The sequence below is a fragment of the Lontra canadensis genome, unplaced genomic scaffold, assembly GCF_010015895.1.
Source record: "Lontra canadensis isolate GAN:19392208 unplaced genomic scaffold, GSC_riverotter_1.0 scaffold60, whole genome shotgun sequence".
In the NCBI taxonomy this organism is placed as follows: Eukaryota; Metazoa; Chordata; class Mammalia; order Carnivora; family Mustelidae; genus Lontra; species Lontra canadensis.
Window position 1 is genome coordinate 7,683,910 of NW_022631054.1, and position 17,142 is coordinate 7,701,051.

The window sequence follows — 17,142 nt, forward strand, 5'->3', positions numbered from 1 at the left end:
ACTCCCTGCCCACGCCAGGGAGCTCTTTAAGCCAAGAAGTAAGAAGTTGCATTTATGTTAACATATGTTAAAAATGATGAAGAACCCATGTGTGCCATCTTTTTTTTTTTTTCCCCTTGTAAGCATTTAGTGCACATTTTCTGAGCCCATAGTGTTTACAGACAGCTCACCGGCAGTCTCCCAAGTCACCGTCATAGCCCCAGTAGCCAAATATAGGGGGAGTGACTTTGTGGCATCACTGTCTTGGGCTGGTGGGAAGGGCCAATCCCCATGTGCTGTGTTCTCTTGTACAGTGGAGTGCTGGTTCCAGGGGGATTTGGTGTTCGGGGGACAGAAGGAAAAATCCAAGCCATCGCCTGGGCTCGGAAACAGAAGAAGCCTTTTTTGGGTAAGAAGTAGGAAAGAGCAAGAAAAAGGGCTGCATGGGAGCCTGCGAGTAAAACAGGGAGGTCACTGGAACCAAGCACAGATGCTGTCTTTCTAGGTAGCAGCTCAAGTAGATGTCGTTTTGCTTCTGTTTGGGAGAAATGCAGACTTTCTTAGTGTGAAAAGTTTAAGAGCTTATACATCCGCATGTAGATGCCATGGAATTTGGGGAGAATGAAAAGCAGTCAGGAAATTTGGTCCTTTTGCGGACCCAGCTGGTCGGCAGGACACCTGACGCTGAGTTTCCCACCCTCACTTCACATTGGCTCGTGATTTTGGATGCTTCCCAGAGCTGCAAATTTTAGTAATTTTCAGCTTGATCATCTGTGATCAAATGGGAACTTAATGAGAGAGGATAGGAAAACTTGAATTTTTAAATATGAATACGCTACTGCGTTTTTCTAAAATTGAGTAGCTTCCAAAACTTGGACCCTTCATATGAGGACTTTTTGAAAGCTTAGACCCACTTTTTGAAAGCTGATAACAGATAAAACACAGCGGGGGTGCTTGTTGGTAGAAGGGAAAGTAAGAGTTTGTGATTGTCGTTCTGTGGGCAAACGGGACACGGAGTCAGGGCAGGCTGGTGGGAAATATAGAAGCTGCTTTTTCAGTAGAGCTTCCTTTGTGTTTTCCCTTCCACCTGCAAGGTGTGTGCTTAGGAATGCAGTTGGCAGTGGTTGAGTTTTCAAGAAATGTGCTGGGCTGGCAAGGTAAGTGTTCGTTACAAACCTTGTTACAATTCTTGCTGAAGTGTTTCTGCAGGGCGTGGAGCCTGGCGCCCCCTGGGTGATAGGGGGCCCCAGAGAAAGCCAGGCCTGGCTTCCCGGTACCTCGTGGGGCACAGTAGGGGGAAGTGCCATGTGCAGGAAGGGAAAGCACAGCTCCTCCGAGCCGTGCTGATAGCAGGAATAAGAAGTCACAGCTGGCCAGGCATCCTGGGTCTCTGTCCCCGCATCTCCAGCTTCAGAGATGCCCGCACTCCCATCCCCCTAGCCACCATCCCTGAGCTGGTGCTGAGCAAGGAAACTCTGGCCTGAGGCTGTGCAGTTACTATGAGCTTGGGCCCTGGAGCCGGTCAGACCTGGGCTTAACTTCTGACCTTCTCTCATTGTGGGTGATTTTAGATAAGTTACTTAGCCTTTCTGGGCTTCTGTTTCTTCTGTAAAATGGGGTGATGATGGTACTTGCTTCTCCTGGTTGTGAGAGTCAAATGAAATTATGCTTGTAAATAGTCCCAGTGCAGTGCATGGCCAGTAGGAAATTCTCCATGCCTCGCTAACTGTCCAGACTACCTGGACACTCCATGGCTCCCAGCAGGGTTTTACCATGTCTCAGAGTGCTGTGGGGCGAGTAGACCCGGTTGGCTGTCTTTCTGCTCCCTGTGGTGTATCAGATCTCCCTGCTGTGTGTTCAGCTCCGCCCAGCGGGGACATCGAGATGGTTCTCTCCCTGGAGCAAGGCTCATCATTCACTACTTCAGCCGAGGCGTCTCACAGCAGGGCAACCTCCCAGAATGACAGGCCCAGTGTGCGGACACTTAACAAGCTTGCTCGTGTCCCGAGGCCTGCGCAGCTGGTGGGAGAGGGGAGCGCACAGTGCGACGGCGGGGGCTAGGCTCCCTGGGACCACTGATGGCAGAGCCCACACAGCCCCTCTCGACTCTGTAGCCCAGCTGACAAACATCACGTTTTCAAGAAGACCTCAGAAGTTGTAGGAAGAAGCCGAGCATCCAGACGCGTGTGAGAGTGGCCTGGCTCCATGAGGGACGAGTGGCCCTCCCATGGCCAGCTTACTGTTAGGGCTGGCTCCTTGGACGTGTTTCTGAGAGGTCGCCTCCCACTCACTCACCCACTCACCTCCCACTCAGCACTCAAGCTGCTCTATAGGCCACATGCCCTTTAGTTTTGGCCCCTGAGCCCTGGCAGGCACTGTCCTAGCTGCCTGTGGCCCAGGAGCTGGCCCTCTGGGCACCCTGGACCCTCTCCCAGCCACTACCAGTCACCTGATGGGGTCCCCAGGTACGTGGGTGACCTGGCGATGAGTCTGCCTTCAGCTGGGACCTGGCTCTGGTCAGGCCCAGGAGGGAAGGTACCAGGCCTGTCACGCATAGGGAGCCGGACGATACCAGGAACAGGATTCTTTTCCTTTTAGTCTTCAGTGGTTTTGCTTATGGCTAGACCATCCGTTCAGTGAGCAAGAGGAAGGCTGTTCGGGTCTCGAGATCAGTGAATTCCTGACTTAGCTGCTGCGTGGAGCGGTTGGGCAGGGCGATACAGAAGATGCCAAGGATGAGAGGAATGTGTTGCCCGTCCTGGAGAGATACACTCTGAGGCAAGAAAGGAGGAGTTGAGGCAGCAGCGTGTGAGCTGTCATGAGGAGGCAATATCGAGCTAAAGATGATGAGTTGGTGCCCCTGGTTCGATTCCGCCATTTTCCACGGCTTGGCTTCCCGGTGCTCGCACATGGAAAACACTCAGCCGTGTGTGTGCACCGAGTACCTCGTATTAATGTGACTCCTGGTTTTTGTTCGAATCACTGAATGGTCACTTTGAACCGGGGAGGGAAATTGTAATTAAGAGCTTAAGAACGACGACACTTGAAAATAATCAGTGTTGTTTGTAACTGTTTTCTTAACTTAAGTATTTCCATTTTTCAGATGCCAATTCTACAGAGTTTGACCCTAAGACCAACCATCCTGTGGTGAGTCCAGTGTTGGAGCCTCCCCAGGGCTGAGAAGGGCGCACGGGGCGGGGCGGGGGGCGTTTGTGAGGGCGCTCAGGGCTTGGACTCAGGGAGACCACTGGGTCTGTCCATGGGTCCCTCAGACCCACTGCATGGGAAGAACTTTTTTTTTTAAAGACTTTATTTATTTATTTGACAGAGAGAGAGAGAGCACAAGTAGGCAGAGCAGCAGGCAGAGTGAGGGGGAAGCAGGCTCCCCACTGAACAGAGATGCCAATGTGGGGCTCGATCCCAGGACCCTGAGATCATTACCTGAGCCAAAGGCAGAGGCTTAACCCACTGAGCCACCAGGCGCCCCATGGGAAGAACTTTTATTTTTCATTGCATAACTTCTCACTGCTCTTCCCAGTTTGCAACAGAAAATGTTTAAGACAGGCCTCACCCCAGCCAGCCAGGATGGTTCCCGCTTAGCATCATTCTCTCTCCGCGCTCCCCTCAGTCCCCAGGAGCACCGTCCCACTGCTGACAGGAAACACTGACGTGGGCCCCTGCTGTGTGCCACGCGCTGTCCTCACCCCTTTACAGATGCTCGTTCATTTCTTCCCCGACAGCCCGGGGACATGGGCTTGTTCTTCAAGACCCGTGGAACATGGGTGTTGAACGAACGTGTTTAATAGTAACCAAAGCTTGTGGAGGCCCATGTCCCTCGTATGGCGTCTCCTGTCAGAGGAATGTGGCTCCTGGGGAGGGACGGCGCCTTTATTCATCTTCAGCTCTCCTGCCCGGGGGTGACAGTTCTGTTCTCAATACCAGAGATGCTGTGATAAACAGGGTGGACCCAGCTCTTGATCCCAGGGCATTTGAACAGCATCAGTGTATGCTTGTTGACTTGAAACTGAACTTTGCTCAGGAGGAGAGGATTGAAGGGTTGGAGGGGCGCCTCCTCTCGGTGGTGGGAAAGCAGGGCCCGAGACGGTACTTGAGGCCAGGAGGCGCTCAGAGGAGCCGGGGACTGAGTGGTGCGCTGGGCTCCCGTGGCTCAGGGCCTCTGCCTCTCTGCCGCCCACACATGCACCAGGCAAACCCTGAGAAGCATCCGTTTCCTTTGAGCAGCCCCTCAGTCCGGCGGGGGATGCACACGTCATGGCCTTTCCCGTCTCACATCCACGCTGCTGTGTCAGTCTCCAGAACGTGCTGGGTTCTGGCAGCCCTCGTGACCCAGAGTGCTGGGGGCAGCTGTTCCCGCAGCTCAGGATGACCGGCCAAAGGCAAGGGCTTGAGGCCCTACCCGGCACGGGCTCTCAATGACGAGAGGGAGGCCGTTGCTCAGTGGTGACCATCCCCTCTGAGCAAGGGCCAGGGTTGGAGCTTCTCACGGGCCCTCGTCCCGCAGCGCTGGAGATCCTTCTGCTAACGGACGCAGCGTGTGGTAGCGCGTGCTTGTTTCCCAACACCTCCAGGTCATAGACATGCCGGAACACAACCCTGGGCAGATGGGCGGAACCATGAGGCTGGGCAAGCGGAGAACCCTGTTCCAGACCAAAAACTCGGTCATGAGTAAGAGCTGCGCCCCCGGCCCCCCAGTGGCACAGCACGGCATGTCCGGAAGCCTGTCCTGGGCTACTCCTGGGGCTCCGAAGAGCCGGGCTGGCCTTTTGGGTTTCGTTCTTGCTTTCAAGTTTTTTTCCCCCTTCCTGCTCACGTTCTTTCAGGATGCGCCAGGATAGCCCAAGAAGCAGTGTGGCTCTTGGGCCCCAGGCTGCGTAGTCAGTGGAGGGGGGGCCCCGGGGCCTCGGGGGCGGGCGGCTCCCCGGGAGGAGGCCAGGACACGCAGTCTCCCGCAGCCTGGCCTTTCCCTAGGCCGCTCGGGTGAACCAGATTAAACTGCCAGTGTCAGCACTGTCCCCAGGAAGGCAGTTTTGTGCGGCCCAACCTAGATAGGTTTTACTCTGAAGGTACTAATAGGTACTGCAGATGTAGGGAAAGTTGGGGCAGGAAAATCCCGGGGAGAATGATTGTGGTCAGTCTCATTCTCTTGCTCACCGGGGAAAATTCTTTGTAGAAGTGGGGCCCCTCGTGTCTCATTGTTTGAGTCAGTTGAGTAGGTGACCGTGCAGTGCTCCCAGCTCTGTGTTCTTTAGACTTGGGGGCCTCCCTCCCCTGGCAGCGTGGGGGTCGCGGCGCTCTGCTGACCGTGACTTAACTGCACGGCTACCCCCGTGGGCCACCTCCCTAGCTTTCAAGTGTCCTTTTCCATTCAGCTGTTCCGTGCATCCTGGTTGGTTTTACAGGGCAGTTTCCAGTGGAAGGTGCTTTGTATCACAGTAATTGTGTGCTGGGGGGGCGGGGTGTGGGATGGAAACATCTGTCTCTGTGACGGTCTTCCCTGGCATGGTCAGAAAAGTCAGAGCCCAGGAACGAGTCTGTGCTGTGCTGCTGCTGCCAGTGGCCATGGTTGGCAGGAGAACCCAGATCTTGCATTCAGGGGGCCGGGCCGCATCGGCACTGGACAGTACACTGGGAAGCAATCAGAATTCTTTGCATCAGTCTGCTTTCTTTTGCCAGGGAAACTCTACGGAGATCCAGATTACCTGGAAGAGAGGCACCGCCACAGGTTTGAGGTGAGGAGTTGAGCTCAGTGACCTTTCACCCTGTCTCCTGGCGACTCTGGAACCACAGCAGGCTGGGAGGTCAGCTGCCTTATTCTTGGCGTGTCCGCAGGTGAATCCAGTCCTGAAGAAGTGTTTGGAGGAACAGGGCCTGAAGTTCGTTGGCCAGGACGTTGGGGGCGAGAGGATGGAGATCGTGGAGCTGGAGGGTGAGCGCGGGGCAGCTGTGGGGGTGCAGGGGGGTGGCTGGGAGCGCTGACCTGGTGGCCAGAGGAAGCAGCCCTGCCCTGCTGGGGGTGCTCTTGGGGAACAGGAGCCTGGAGCCCTGGGAGCCCCTCTTCCTGCGGGCAGCGTTTCACTTCTGGCCTTGGTCCTCATTTTCCAGAATGAGGGCTCGCCCTTGGTCTTTGAGCCCTGTTTCCGATCTGGGGAAGCCGGGGAGCAGGGCTGGCCAGGCGGGAACCCTGGAGGAGGCCCCGTCAGCTAGCTGGGTGACAGCTTGTGGGGCAAGGGCATCTCCTCCCACTAGCTTTGGGGCTGCCTTAACCCGGGTTCTGGTTAAGATGCTATTTTGAGAGAATTTTAGGGTTTGTAGAAACATGAAACACCTGACAGGGTTTGCTCTTCTTTATTTTATGCATATGACCAAAGTACTGCTTTTGTGTTTCTATTTCAGATCATCCCTTTTTTGTTGGGGTTCAGTACCACCCTGAGTTCCTGTCCAGGCCCATCAAGCCTTCGCCTCCGTACTTTGGCCTCCTGCTGGCCTCCGTGGGGAGGCTCCCGCATTACCTCCAGAAGGGCTGCAGGCTCTCACCCAGGTGCCGTCACTCCTCTCTAGTCCGTCGGAGGTGCTCCCTGGCTCGTCGCAGTGGGCATGCGCTCTTTCCTGGGGTCCCCTCAGACTGCCTGTGTGCTGCTAGGACTTTCCCCAGTGTGGGGGCTGAGCCCTCACTGTAGCACCTGACTCTAGGCTCGTATGTGACAGTGGGGCCCTGGGTCTGTCGGGTGCTGGCTTTCACGGGCTGGTGGTCACAGGCCCAGTGTGTCCCTGCCTCGCCGCTGCCTTCCTCTGGAGCCAGTTCCTCACTCGGAGCTGGGGGTTAGAGTTCCAGGAGTGAAGTATAAAGCGAACCTATATCCTTTCTAACTAGAAGAAGAAAATCCCTCTAGGGCTCTGTGCTCAGTTCATAAGGCAGGTTAGCGTCTCTTGTTCCTGCTGTGTGCAGACAAGGGTCCTGTGGTGATGGTGGCTAGGAGCACAGAGAAGGAAAGTGGGTCTGTGGTGGGAGACAATGAATAAAGCATTCGAATTCCACAGGGACACCTACAGTGACAGGAGTGGAAGCAGCTCCCCGGACTCTGAAATCACCGAACTGAAGTTCCCGTCAATAAATCACGACTGATGGGAAAGTAAGTGGCGTTTCTCGGTTCTAGTATTTTTGTTCGTGTGTTTTAATGGCAATTATGCTAGAATTGTAAGATAGCAGAGAAGTCAGGTGTTGAGGATTTTATGTGCCGGAGTGTGTAAGTGGTAAAGTCGGTGTGGCGCCCAGTGGACAGGGCCCTGAGTTATGACATCGGCGTCCCCAGGCCTCGGGACCTCCAGTATGGGACGCAGGGGACAGCAGCCACGGGGCAGTTGTCTTGTCGCCGATTGCGACATTCAGGAGCCAGTCTGACCGCCTCTGGGGGAGCTGGGCTCTCAGACCCTGTTATCTCATGCAGCCGTAAACTTGAGATCTTGAAGGTGGTGACCGGTGTGACAAAATGGTCACGTTTGCAGAAACGCAGGCTTTCATCAGGAAGTGCTTTAAAACTGACACAATGTACAGCTCTTGTGTTGATTTCTGTTTATTCTGGAAATCCCCTAAATTCCGAATAGTTCTCGGGCAAACTTGGAATGTCAGTCTTGACAGTAATAATGTTGTATGTTATGATGCGGCACAGGGCTGCGGGCGCTGACATAAATGACATTCAGTAGGACTGTGATAACTGAGTGAACTGTGTTCACCTCCTGCTGATGCCAGTGCCGAGAGAGGGTTGGGGAGTCCACTCTTTGGGGTCCAAAAGGAGACCCGGGGATGTGGTGTGATCCCATAGGTGGGGGCCCCAGCAGGCCGGTGGGAGATGTGGGTTCCTGCCTGGAGGAGGGCCATGGCAGTGTTCGGGCACGGATGCCCTCCTCCGTCTCTCCCGTTGCTGCTGGCTGCCTGCTAGTCTGAGCAACCGCCCGGAAGAGAAACCAAACGTTCCCATCGGCCCGGGTAGTCGGTGAAGTCTGGAATCTCGCCCTGCCGGGAGCGCTGTGAGGACGCTGGGTGTACTGACAAGAACAGGGTGGGGGAAGAAGCCTTGTATGGTCTGGAAAGTGTAGGATTGTGCAGGAACTACAAAGTTAGCTTCTAATCCTATTCGGGTCCTCCTGCTGGTGTTCCCGGGAAAGTGGCCTTGTTTGTGGTCGCAGCCGACTACACACTCTAACTTCCCCACTTGCGTATACCTCCCGTAACTGCTCTGTGTCGTTTGCTTTTCCTAAACAGGCATGACTCTTCGAGAGCGCCTTCGGACTTTGAGAGTTTACAGCTTTGATTTTACACTCAGCTTTTGACACTTCCTTTAAATTATGTTTTTATTAAGATTATTTTATTATGGGGGAAAGGTATCTGGAAGACTTTGTGACTCACATGTCCCATCCCGTGTGCTGTCCCCTACCCGGTGCCGCCCTGTGTCGACACCCCACGTGGTCCCCGTGGCACCATGCCAGGGAGGGGGGCCTGTGGGCGGGGGTGGGGGATGTACACACCGGGAGAGCGCCCGTCGGTCATCTCCAACTACCTCCCGTCATCGTGGATTCAAGCGTGCAGCCCGTCACTCCTCCTGGAGGACGTGTGCCCCAAGGACCGCATGCGAGGAGGGGTTGTTTAGTGAGTGCCGGCGATGCTTGGTGCTGGGAACCTGAGGGCACTGCCTGCCACCAGGAGTGGTGAGACCAGAAGCGGCCTCGGCACGGGTCCACTCCCCAGGGCCCCTCGCTGCCCACAGGCGGCAGGGATGTGGTGGCCAAAGGGAACGGTTTCGTTTGGTGTCCCGTGAATGGTGACTAGTCTGTCCCTCTGCGGTGTGGTTTCAGAATGCCTGTCCTCAGCCGCGCGTCCCTCCCCGGGCTGGGAATTACTCCTTGTATCAAGGGGTTGCTTAAAAAAAAAAGAACAAAGAATCTTTTGGGGAAACTGCCTCTTGAAGCCTCTGCTATACAGACCGCTTTGCTCGAGGCCAGTGTGTCCTTCCAGAATGGTGTTACTGCAGTTGAAATGCAACCTGAAAAGCTATTTTCTTACCGTGGTGTCACCGCAGGCACTGCCGTGGGCCCGCTGTCCTCTGGCCAAGACTCCGTGTATCCTCTAACTTAAGGAAATAAATAACGCAGAAGGAGACATGTTCTGTGTGTCGTGCTCTTGATGTCGCAGCCAGGTGGGCAATGTCAGTGCGGTCCGGGACGTGCCTGTGTCACCTCAGTGGCCAGCACCCGGCTGTCCTCAGTGGGACGGCCTTAAGGGCATGAGCTGATCGTCTGCACAGAACCTGAGAGGAGCCTTTCTTTTTCGTGGGAAACCAGAATTTCCCCCTGAAGGCTTCAAATTCAGATTCCCAACATCAAGAGATACAAAGAAGCATGGGGGCTGCTTGGTCTTGGGGGGGCAGTGGCACATGTTATTCACGGGGGTCCCTCCCTCTGCTGGCCATGGATGTGGCCCCTCATACATGTGACCCCGGAGCAGCAGACCGACCGCTGTCAGCCAGCAGGACCACTTTCTCCACCGCTGGTCCTCCCATCCCCCGGCCTTGTGTGTTCAGGGCAGCATCCCGAGGGCTTTCTCCCCAGGGTGAGGGGCCCGTTGCTGCCGTGGGCACCCACCCACCCTCTGGCCGCCAAGCTCGCCTTCTCGTGAGCCAGCTCCTTTCAGTCCGAGGTGGAGGCCCAGGCTGGGTTGTCTGTCCGTGGTCAACCGCCTTTCCTCACGGACATTCGAGAAACCAGGGTGGGGAGAAAAATGTTTCTTTCTCAGCGTTTAGCCCAACTTCCCTGTCAGGGGGATCCAGAGAAGCAGCAGGCTTCCCTGTGTGCCTGTGCTCATGGCTCAAAGCCACCATCCGCACTGGGGCCCAGAAGCTGGGGTGCCCGCCCTGACCCAGCAAGAGCGAGCGAGCGAGCCCCCTTCGTCTCCGCTTCTTGTGGACCGAAGTAAAATGGGTCCCTCGCAGGGCTCTTCATGCCTGTCTTGCTACCTGGAATGCGGCTAACGGGGTGGGTTCTAACCACCGTTCCCAGCTGGTCACACAATCTGAATAGTTTCTGTACGAGCCATTCCCCAAACTGCGGGCGCTGAGAAGGGTGACAGCCGTGCTCCACACAACGGCGAGGATTCGGTTGTGTGTGGGATGGTTTGCGGATGTCCTGTGGCCTCAGCTGACCTGTTGCTAAGTGCTGGCCACTTGGATGACCTTGTGGAGAAGGGACCCTGCTGGCTCTCCTGGGCTGGCGGAGCCTGAGCGGCCCTGCCCCCCCCAGGGCTGTGGCAGGGGGCCTGGAGCCCTTCAAGCCAGCTGGTCTGGGCCAGGCTTAGCAGCCTGGAGCAGCTCTTTGTCGCCATGGGCTGTGTCCCAGGAAGGGCACTTCCGAGGACTACACTGCCCAGACCAGCATCTGGCCTGTGCTGGGCACATGGAAATTGCCCACAATTGGCCCCCCTCTGACTTCCTCAGCAGCACATGCTCTGTGCAGTTCTCACGGAGCCTCTGAAAACTTGGTTCGGGCCCTATGTTTGGGTGACTGAGGGGCCCAGTGGACGAGGAGCAGGACTTGGGTAGGTAACGTGTCACAAGACAGGCCTCCCTTATTAGCTTGTGGGTAAGTGGGATGAGCAAGTCGCCGAGCAGCTGAGACATACAGGCGGGGTCTCCTGGCTGACAAACCAGGGGCCGTGGGGCCAGAGCTGCTCCATCTACTCCATGGATATGGCCAAGGACCTCTAGACCAACGAGGGAGAGCAGGTCTGCGCAGGTGTGTTGTGGGCCCTCCCGGGAAATGCCCCGTTTGACCAGGTTCCATGGTTTTCTAATGGCTCAGACCCGAAGCTGAGTGTCCCTACTTGTTTCCCCAGCAGTTAGCTGTTGGGCATCTATGACCTGCCAGCCGTGTTTCAGGTTCTGAACGTCAGCAATGAACAAAATAGACCCAAATCCCTACCCCTGGAAGGGTGCTTTCTACTGCGGGGAGGGGAACAGCAAGGAAAGCCACGGAGTGTGGCGAGGCTGGAAGCAGGAAAGTAGGGGAGGGAGGTGTTATGTGCAGTAGGGTGGGTAGAGAACTGACTATCCCCTCCACTCGGAGGTGGAGCCCAGAAGAAACCATCCTGCAGCTCTGGGGGAGTGGCCTTCCAGGTAGGGAAGCAGCCAGTGCAAAGGCCCTGCGGCAGGTGTGTCCAGGAGACAATGGGTGACTGTGGCGGGGCACACCCGCTCAAGGGGCAGAAGGGGCTGAGGTCAGATGGGCCAGGTTGTGCAGAACTGTGTAGGCTGCTGTTCAGACTTTGCCACTGATGAAATGGGGAGCTCTTGCAGGGCTTTGAGCCCAGCATGGCATGATCAGACACTGGCTCGAGTGTGTCTGTTTCTGCTGGTGGAGATGAGGGGAATGGCCAGAGCAGAAGTCCTCACCAGTGGCTGGAGGGTGCTTGGGCTGGAGGTCACACCCTGTGCAGGTGCTGGTGGGTGCTGGGGAGACACGGTGTCAGGGTGATGATGACCGAGTGTCCCTGCTTCCTGTCCATTTCACTGTCCCCTAGAAGAAGAACTGAACAAAAAGGTGTCAGTTTGCCCCCAAGGGACCTGGTCTTTAAGGCCAAGCTAGAACAGATTGCAACTGTCTGGGCCCCACAGCTCTGGGTGGGAGGAACCTCTATCTGGCTCAGCCTCTGGACAGAGAGATGGGCTGGGCATGGGACTCAGGACTCAGCTGCATCCAGCTGGCTGACCGAGAGGCCTAGAAAGAACCATCCTTGCCCCAGGTGCATGTAATTTATTGACAATCATAAATTCCAGCAAGCCCAGGGTGGGGTTTGCAGGGTGGTGGCCTGTCTGCCCCATAGCCACAGTGACCTGAGTGTGTCTGGACATCTGCAGAAGCGCTTTCCCAAGAGGACACATTCCAATCTGGCCTGTCTCGCCGCTGGGTCAGAGACCCCAGCCTGGGCAAAATGGGCATCTGAGGAAGTAGGGCGGTCCCTGACAGCTCGGCCCTAGGAGGGCTCTGGCCGAGCTTTTACCAGTTCTTTCTGGAAGTAAGGTTCCTGGGGGATCAGGCTCCATAGACCGGGGCCTGCTCGGGATCGAAGCCCGCACACTAGCAGTCGTTGAAGGAGCGAGGACGGACGTGCTGCTCGCATCTGCCTCCGAGCAGCCTACACAGCTCTGAAGGGAGACCTTGGGCTCAAAAAGAGGCGGTCCCGTGTTTGCCGGGTGGAGCCAGCCCTCAGGCCCGCACACTCACCGGGCGCTCACAGGACGCAGCAGGTGCAGGAGACCGGCGCGCGCTGCTGCAGCTGCTGCTGGAGCTGCTCCTTCTCCGCCGTCAGCGCCTTCAGTCTCTGCTCCAGCTTGCTCAGCTCGGCCGCCCACTTCTGCGGGGGCCACAGAGGCAGAGGTCCACGCTGGGGCCTCCCGGGGCCGCGCCCCTCTGCCCGGGGCCACGCCCCCTCTGCCCGGGGTCCAATCCACCGAGGAGGACGAGACCCAGGAGGGCTTGGGGAGGGGTGCTACTCGAGGCCAATGGGAGCCAGGCTCCCGGCTGTGTGGCCGCCCCTGACAAGTCGGTCAGCCCCGGGTCTTGAGGGAAGCCGGCTGACCTGAGGCCTGCCTGCATCCTAGAGCCCGGGCTGACCCATTCTCTGCCGCCTCCTCGAGTTCCAGGGGCAGACCGGGTTGGCCGCTGCCTCGCAGCGTCCTTGCCCTGCCCTGCTTCTGGGCCACCTGGTGTGGCGCTCTGGAAGAGGCTTTTTCTTGGGACCGTGTCTAGCGCTAACTGCCTCCGCATCGTAAGGGGTTCCCCCCAAAGTTTTCAACCTTCTCCACACAGTCTTCTCCCAGTCCCCCAGCCGCGTGGGGTGGGGGCGGGCACACAGCCGCGGGGATGTTCTCCCCGGTGATGGAGCACGGCGGGGGGGGGACGTGGCGGGGGTTGGGGGGAAGCTGATGGCAATGCCCCCGACCGCGCAGTGAGTGGCCCCCGCCCCGGGCACTCACCTGCCTGCACCACTCCTGGATGGCGTGGCCGGACAGCGGGCCCTGGATGCTCCCGTCCCGCCGCAGGAACACCTCCCCCTGGTCGGTCTCATAGAGCTGCGGCTCGGCCTGGGCCCTGGGGGCGTGCACGCTCAGGCGGATCACCTTGGTAAGGGCGACAGCGGCTCTGGCAGGCACAGTGGCCCCCACATCCCACGTCACTCACTCCTGGGGGCAGCCTGGCGAGGGGGCTTCCCGCCTCTCCTCCGGTCGCTCCCCCCAGTGCCCCCGCCCCCGGCCCCGCCCATCCCTGCTCGGCAGAGGAGAGGCTGGCCGTCCCTCGCTGAGTGCCGGGGACCAGACAGACCCGAGACCGTCCCGGCGGCGGCTCACCTTGAGGGGCGTGCTGCCGGCCGAGGCGCTGACCACCGGGATGAAGGAGAGCGTGTAGGCGTCGGGGAAGACCTGGGGCTGGAAGCCCTGCAGGATGGAGTCCACTAGCAGGCGCACGCGGTCCTCATCGCGGTGGCCGCAACGGACGCCCTGCACCAGGCCGCTGTCCTCGACGCCCACGAACAGGCTGCCGCCCTCGCTGTTGAGGAAGGCGCACACGTAGCGCCGCAGGTGGTGCTTGAAGGCCAGGCTCAGGTACTCGCCGCCCCCGCGCTTGAACTCCACGCTGCGCGTCTCATTGCCCAGGAAGGCGCCCTGGAAGAGGCGCTCCTGACCCTCGATCTCCTGGCGCACGATGGCGCTGTCGGAGCGCGTGCCGCCGGGCTGGCCCCGGGACCCCCGCCGGGCCCGAGCTGGGGTGCTGTGGGCGGGTCTGGGGTTGGAGCGGGGACTTGGGCCGCTCTCCTCCTCCTGCCGGGACGGGGACCGAGAGTCAGAAGCCCCGAGCCTGGCAGCGAGAGGGACAGGACACCTCTTTCCGCCTGGGGCCCACACACTCAGGCACCCTGATGCCCCGCCCAGGGGAGGGGCCTAATTCTGCCCATCGTCCTGGGCCAGTGCGGTAAACCCGCCGAGCCAAGGACTTGAACCGCCACTGCTCCCTCCTGCCCGGTGGTGGGAAGCATGGCGGGTCTGACACGCTCTCCTTCCCAGGGCTGGGAGCTGGAACTGCTGTGGCCAATGTCTTCCCTCTTAGTTACAGACAGGCCTCTGAGTCCCGGGGCCAGATCACAACAGGACGTATCTCAGCACCTGCAGTTGCCTGTGACAGGTCTCTGAATCACGAGGCGGGATTCCAGAAACCCATGCCCTGCCTGGTCTCCCCGAAACGCCTGTCTGTCGCTTTCTAGACCACTGACCAGTCCTCCTGAATCTCAGCCCTCTTCCAGCCCCCCCTGAGACTCCTTCCATGGTTTCTGCTCTGTTCCTGGGCTTTGAGCATGAGCAGACTTGTGGCCATGGGGGCCGAATCTGGGCCTCATCACTGCCTCCCCACCTCCAGACTCCTCCCATCCCATCCACTCTCCTCACTGACCCTGGAGACAGGATGACTCTCACTCCCCCTAACTGGGCTTTCTGCGGCTGTCCCAGGCTCCTTGCTGCCTCCCAGTCTCCAGCAGTGGCTTCTGCAGTTGGGGGCACTGTGGGGGCTGGGGGTGCCATGGGGGCTGAGGCACGGTGGCGAGGGGCCCATCCCTACCAGCCCCATGCCTCCCAGAGAAGACAGTTTATCAGAAACATGAGGAAATGGTCACACAAACATGAAGTCAGGCTCACAGGTCTTGAAATGTCAGTCACAGAGCTGCTCAGTTCTGCAACAATTTAAACACCACAGAGTTTTCATCCCAAAAGAAAAGGAAAACCAAGACCACCTGTCTCACGGAGGGCCCAACCATAGCGGCAGTGAGTTGGTGCTCCCTCCCATCCCCCATGGAGGCCACCACACTGGCCCCTCCAACACCCTCCCTGCTCTGCTTTGGTCTTGCGGCCCTTGCGGGCCCAGGCCCTGCCCTCTGGCCCAGCTTTTTTCCTTAGCTCCTCAGCAGCCTTCAGCTGGAACTCCAGGGGCCCCAAATGGCTTGCCCTTCTGCAGATGGGCCATCACCCCCCTCACCGTGTCCCCCTGTCTAGAACGTCCTTCCACTCCCTAAATCCCAGCTGGGATTTCAGCTTTTCTGTGCAATTGTCCCTGCAGCCCACAGCTTAGTGACTGGCTGTGCCTGGCTCTGCTCAGAGAGCCGGACCCTCCAAGGGCAGGGCCAAGCCTTTGCTCTCTGCTTTGCTGCCTGGCCCGGAGCGGACACCGATGTTGTCAACTGCAGGAATGAGGGGGAGCCGAGGAGGAAAGGCCCCGGCTGGCCCAGACCCGGAGGATGGGATTCAGAAGGACCCAGGGAGGAGGCCCCACACTTTGGCCTCCGTTCCCAAGCTTCCAGCCTGGAGGCGAACCGTAAGCGGCAGCTGCTTCTGGGAGTGAGCGGACAGCAGTCAGCAGCTGTGGGCCAGTCTGCCCATCTGTTCCAGAGCCCTCAGACACACACCTCCGCCCCTGCCCTGCCTCCCCAGCACAGGCCAACCTGGCCCAGGCTTCTCCCGCTCCCGCTCCCTGAGGCTCTGGGGCTCGCTGGCCGGGGGTGTTCCCGGCCAGCCTCACTTACCTCCTTGCCGCTTGAGGGCCCTGGGCCCTCACCCAGCACCAGCTCCTTCCCGCGGGCCGCCAGCTCCTTGGGGATCTGGTGCTCCTCCAGGGCCACTTGCAGGCGCCAGGGGAGGGCGGCCAGAGTGGCCTCGTGGGCCGTCACCTGCACCAGCGCGTAGGCCTTCCGTGGGCGTCTCACCACCTCGATGTGCTCGCGCGCCACTGGCAGCTCCAGCCGCTCCAGTGTGTCCCGCAGCAGGCAGGCGAGCACGGGCACCGAGAACTGGGGGTTCAGGTGGTCCACGTAGAGAATGTGCGTGCTGGGGGCAGTCTCGGGGGCTTGGTCCTCGGGCTGGGACTCTTGCGGGGGCTGCTTGCCTGGGGGCTCCATGAGGGGCTCCTGCACCTGGGTTTGCTGGGATCTCTTCCTGGGGGTCTCTGGAGAGGTCTCCCTCAGAAGGGCTTCTGGGAGTCCTCACGGCCGGCTGTTCCTCCCGGGGCCTCCCAGGGGGCTCAGGAGGTGCTGAGGCTCCTGGGAGGTTCACAGATGGGCAGGGGCTGGGCAGGGCCAGAGAGAGGGAGGGAGGGTAGAGGGCCAGCCAAAGGCGCCTGCCACCAACCCAAGGCCTAGGACAGGGAAGAGGGGAGTCAGCGCTGAGGTGGACAACAGAGCCTGGGGGCCTGCCCTTCCATTCCACAGAAGGGAAGACCGAAGGGAATGTGTCTCAAGAGGGGAAGAGGGGCCCAGGACTCAGGTCTGAGGGCCCTGCCACTTCCCTTTCTGGGCCTCAGGCCTCCTGTCTTCCCGCCTGACCAGTCCACAGGTGGGAGGAAACGCTTTGGATTTCCTGCCCATCAGAGATGAGTGCTGCCTCCAGGCCCCAGGGAAGCCTTTTTTAGGGGTCTTTGGTGAGGAAGGTGTCACCCAGGGCTCTTAGGACTGGCAGCGGCCACTCTGCTGCTGTTTCTCACCCAGTCCGAGCTGGTGCGAGCCTAGTGGAGGCTTTGAACCAGGCAGGCCTGGGCCGGAGGGTTTTAGAGCAGAGGCCCCCTGACAGATGGAGGCTTCGGCCCCTCCCCCAGAAAAATGGCCTTTGTACGTCTACAGCTAATATGAGGAGGCTCATGGTCTGGTCTAGACAGAGTCCAGAGAGTAGAAGTGAGGAAGTGCCAAGCCAGGGCCCTTTAGTGCGCCCCCTTCCGCCGGGGCCGGGGGCCTCATGCGGGACTGTGTGCCCTTGGCAACCAGCGGCCCCTCCACTCACCCCCACACACCCGGCCTCCGCTCTGTGGGGCAGCGACCACCGGCCTGCATCTTTTCAGATTGGCTCCTTGAGATAGTCAGGGCCTGGGGACCACCGCGGCCGGGGTGGGGGCCCTCCGGACAAGCAGGAACAGGAGGAAAAGGGAGGCCTGTGACCCTCATATCCTGATGGTTGCTGGGACAGCGTGGGAGATGCCAGCCCTCAGATCCCACGGACCCCTGACCCTTGACCAGCAGCTCCCTGGAGCGGGGGTGGGGGGGTTGTTCCCCTGGGGGCCCAGCAG

General features: G+C 58.9%; 2 protein-coding genes across 3 annotated transcripts in view; one reads left to right on the plus strand and one right to left on the minus strand.

The window, feature by feature from the left end:
* Positions 1–8,601, plus strand: part of CTPS1 (CTP synthase 1) — a 30,603-nt gene extending 22,002 nt beyond the window's left edge. For both annotated transcript variants that reach the window (XM_032877437.1, XM_032877438.1), the window contains 9 exons: positions 294–388; positions 1,074–1,136; positions 3,083–3,126; positions 4,569–4,665; positions 5,674–5,729; positions 5,830–5,926; positions 6,394–6,538; positions 7,039–7,130; positions 8,261–8,601. In XM_032877437.1, coding sequence (XP_032733328.1) covers positions 294–388; positions 1,074–1,136; positions 3,083–3,126; positions 4,569–4,665; positions 5,674–5,729; positions 5,830–5,926; positions 6,394–6,538; positions 7,039–7,123 — 682 coding nt within the window. In that variant the 3' untranslated portion in view covers positions 7,124–7,130; positions 8,261–8,601. The remainder of the gene's footprint in view (positions 1–293; positions 389–1,073; positions 1,137–3,082; positions 3,127–4,568; positions 4,666–5,673; positions 5,730–5,829; positions 5,927–6,393; positions 6,539–7,038; positions 7,131–8,260) is intronic.
* Positions 8,602–8,804: 203 nt separating this feature from the next.
* On the minus strand, positions 8,805–16,069 carry SLFNL1 (schlafen like 1; the record flags this gene model as incomplete). The annotated part of the gene is made up of 5 exons (XM_032877439.1): positions 8,805–8,914; positions 12,271–12,400; positions 13,023–13,166; positions 13,395–13,865; positions 15,614–16,069. Coding segments are annotated over 4 exons (1,194 nt in total), but the record flags the coding sequence as incomplete, so codon positions are not given.
* Positions 16,070–17,142: the final 1,073 nt, after the last annotated feature.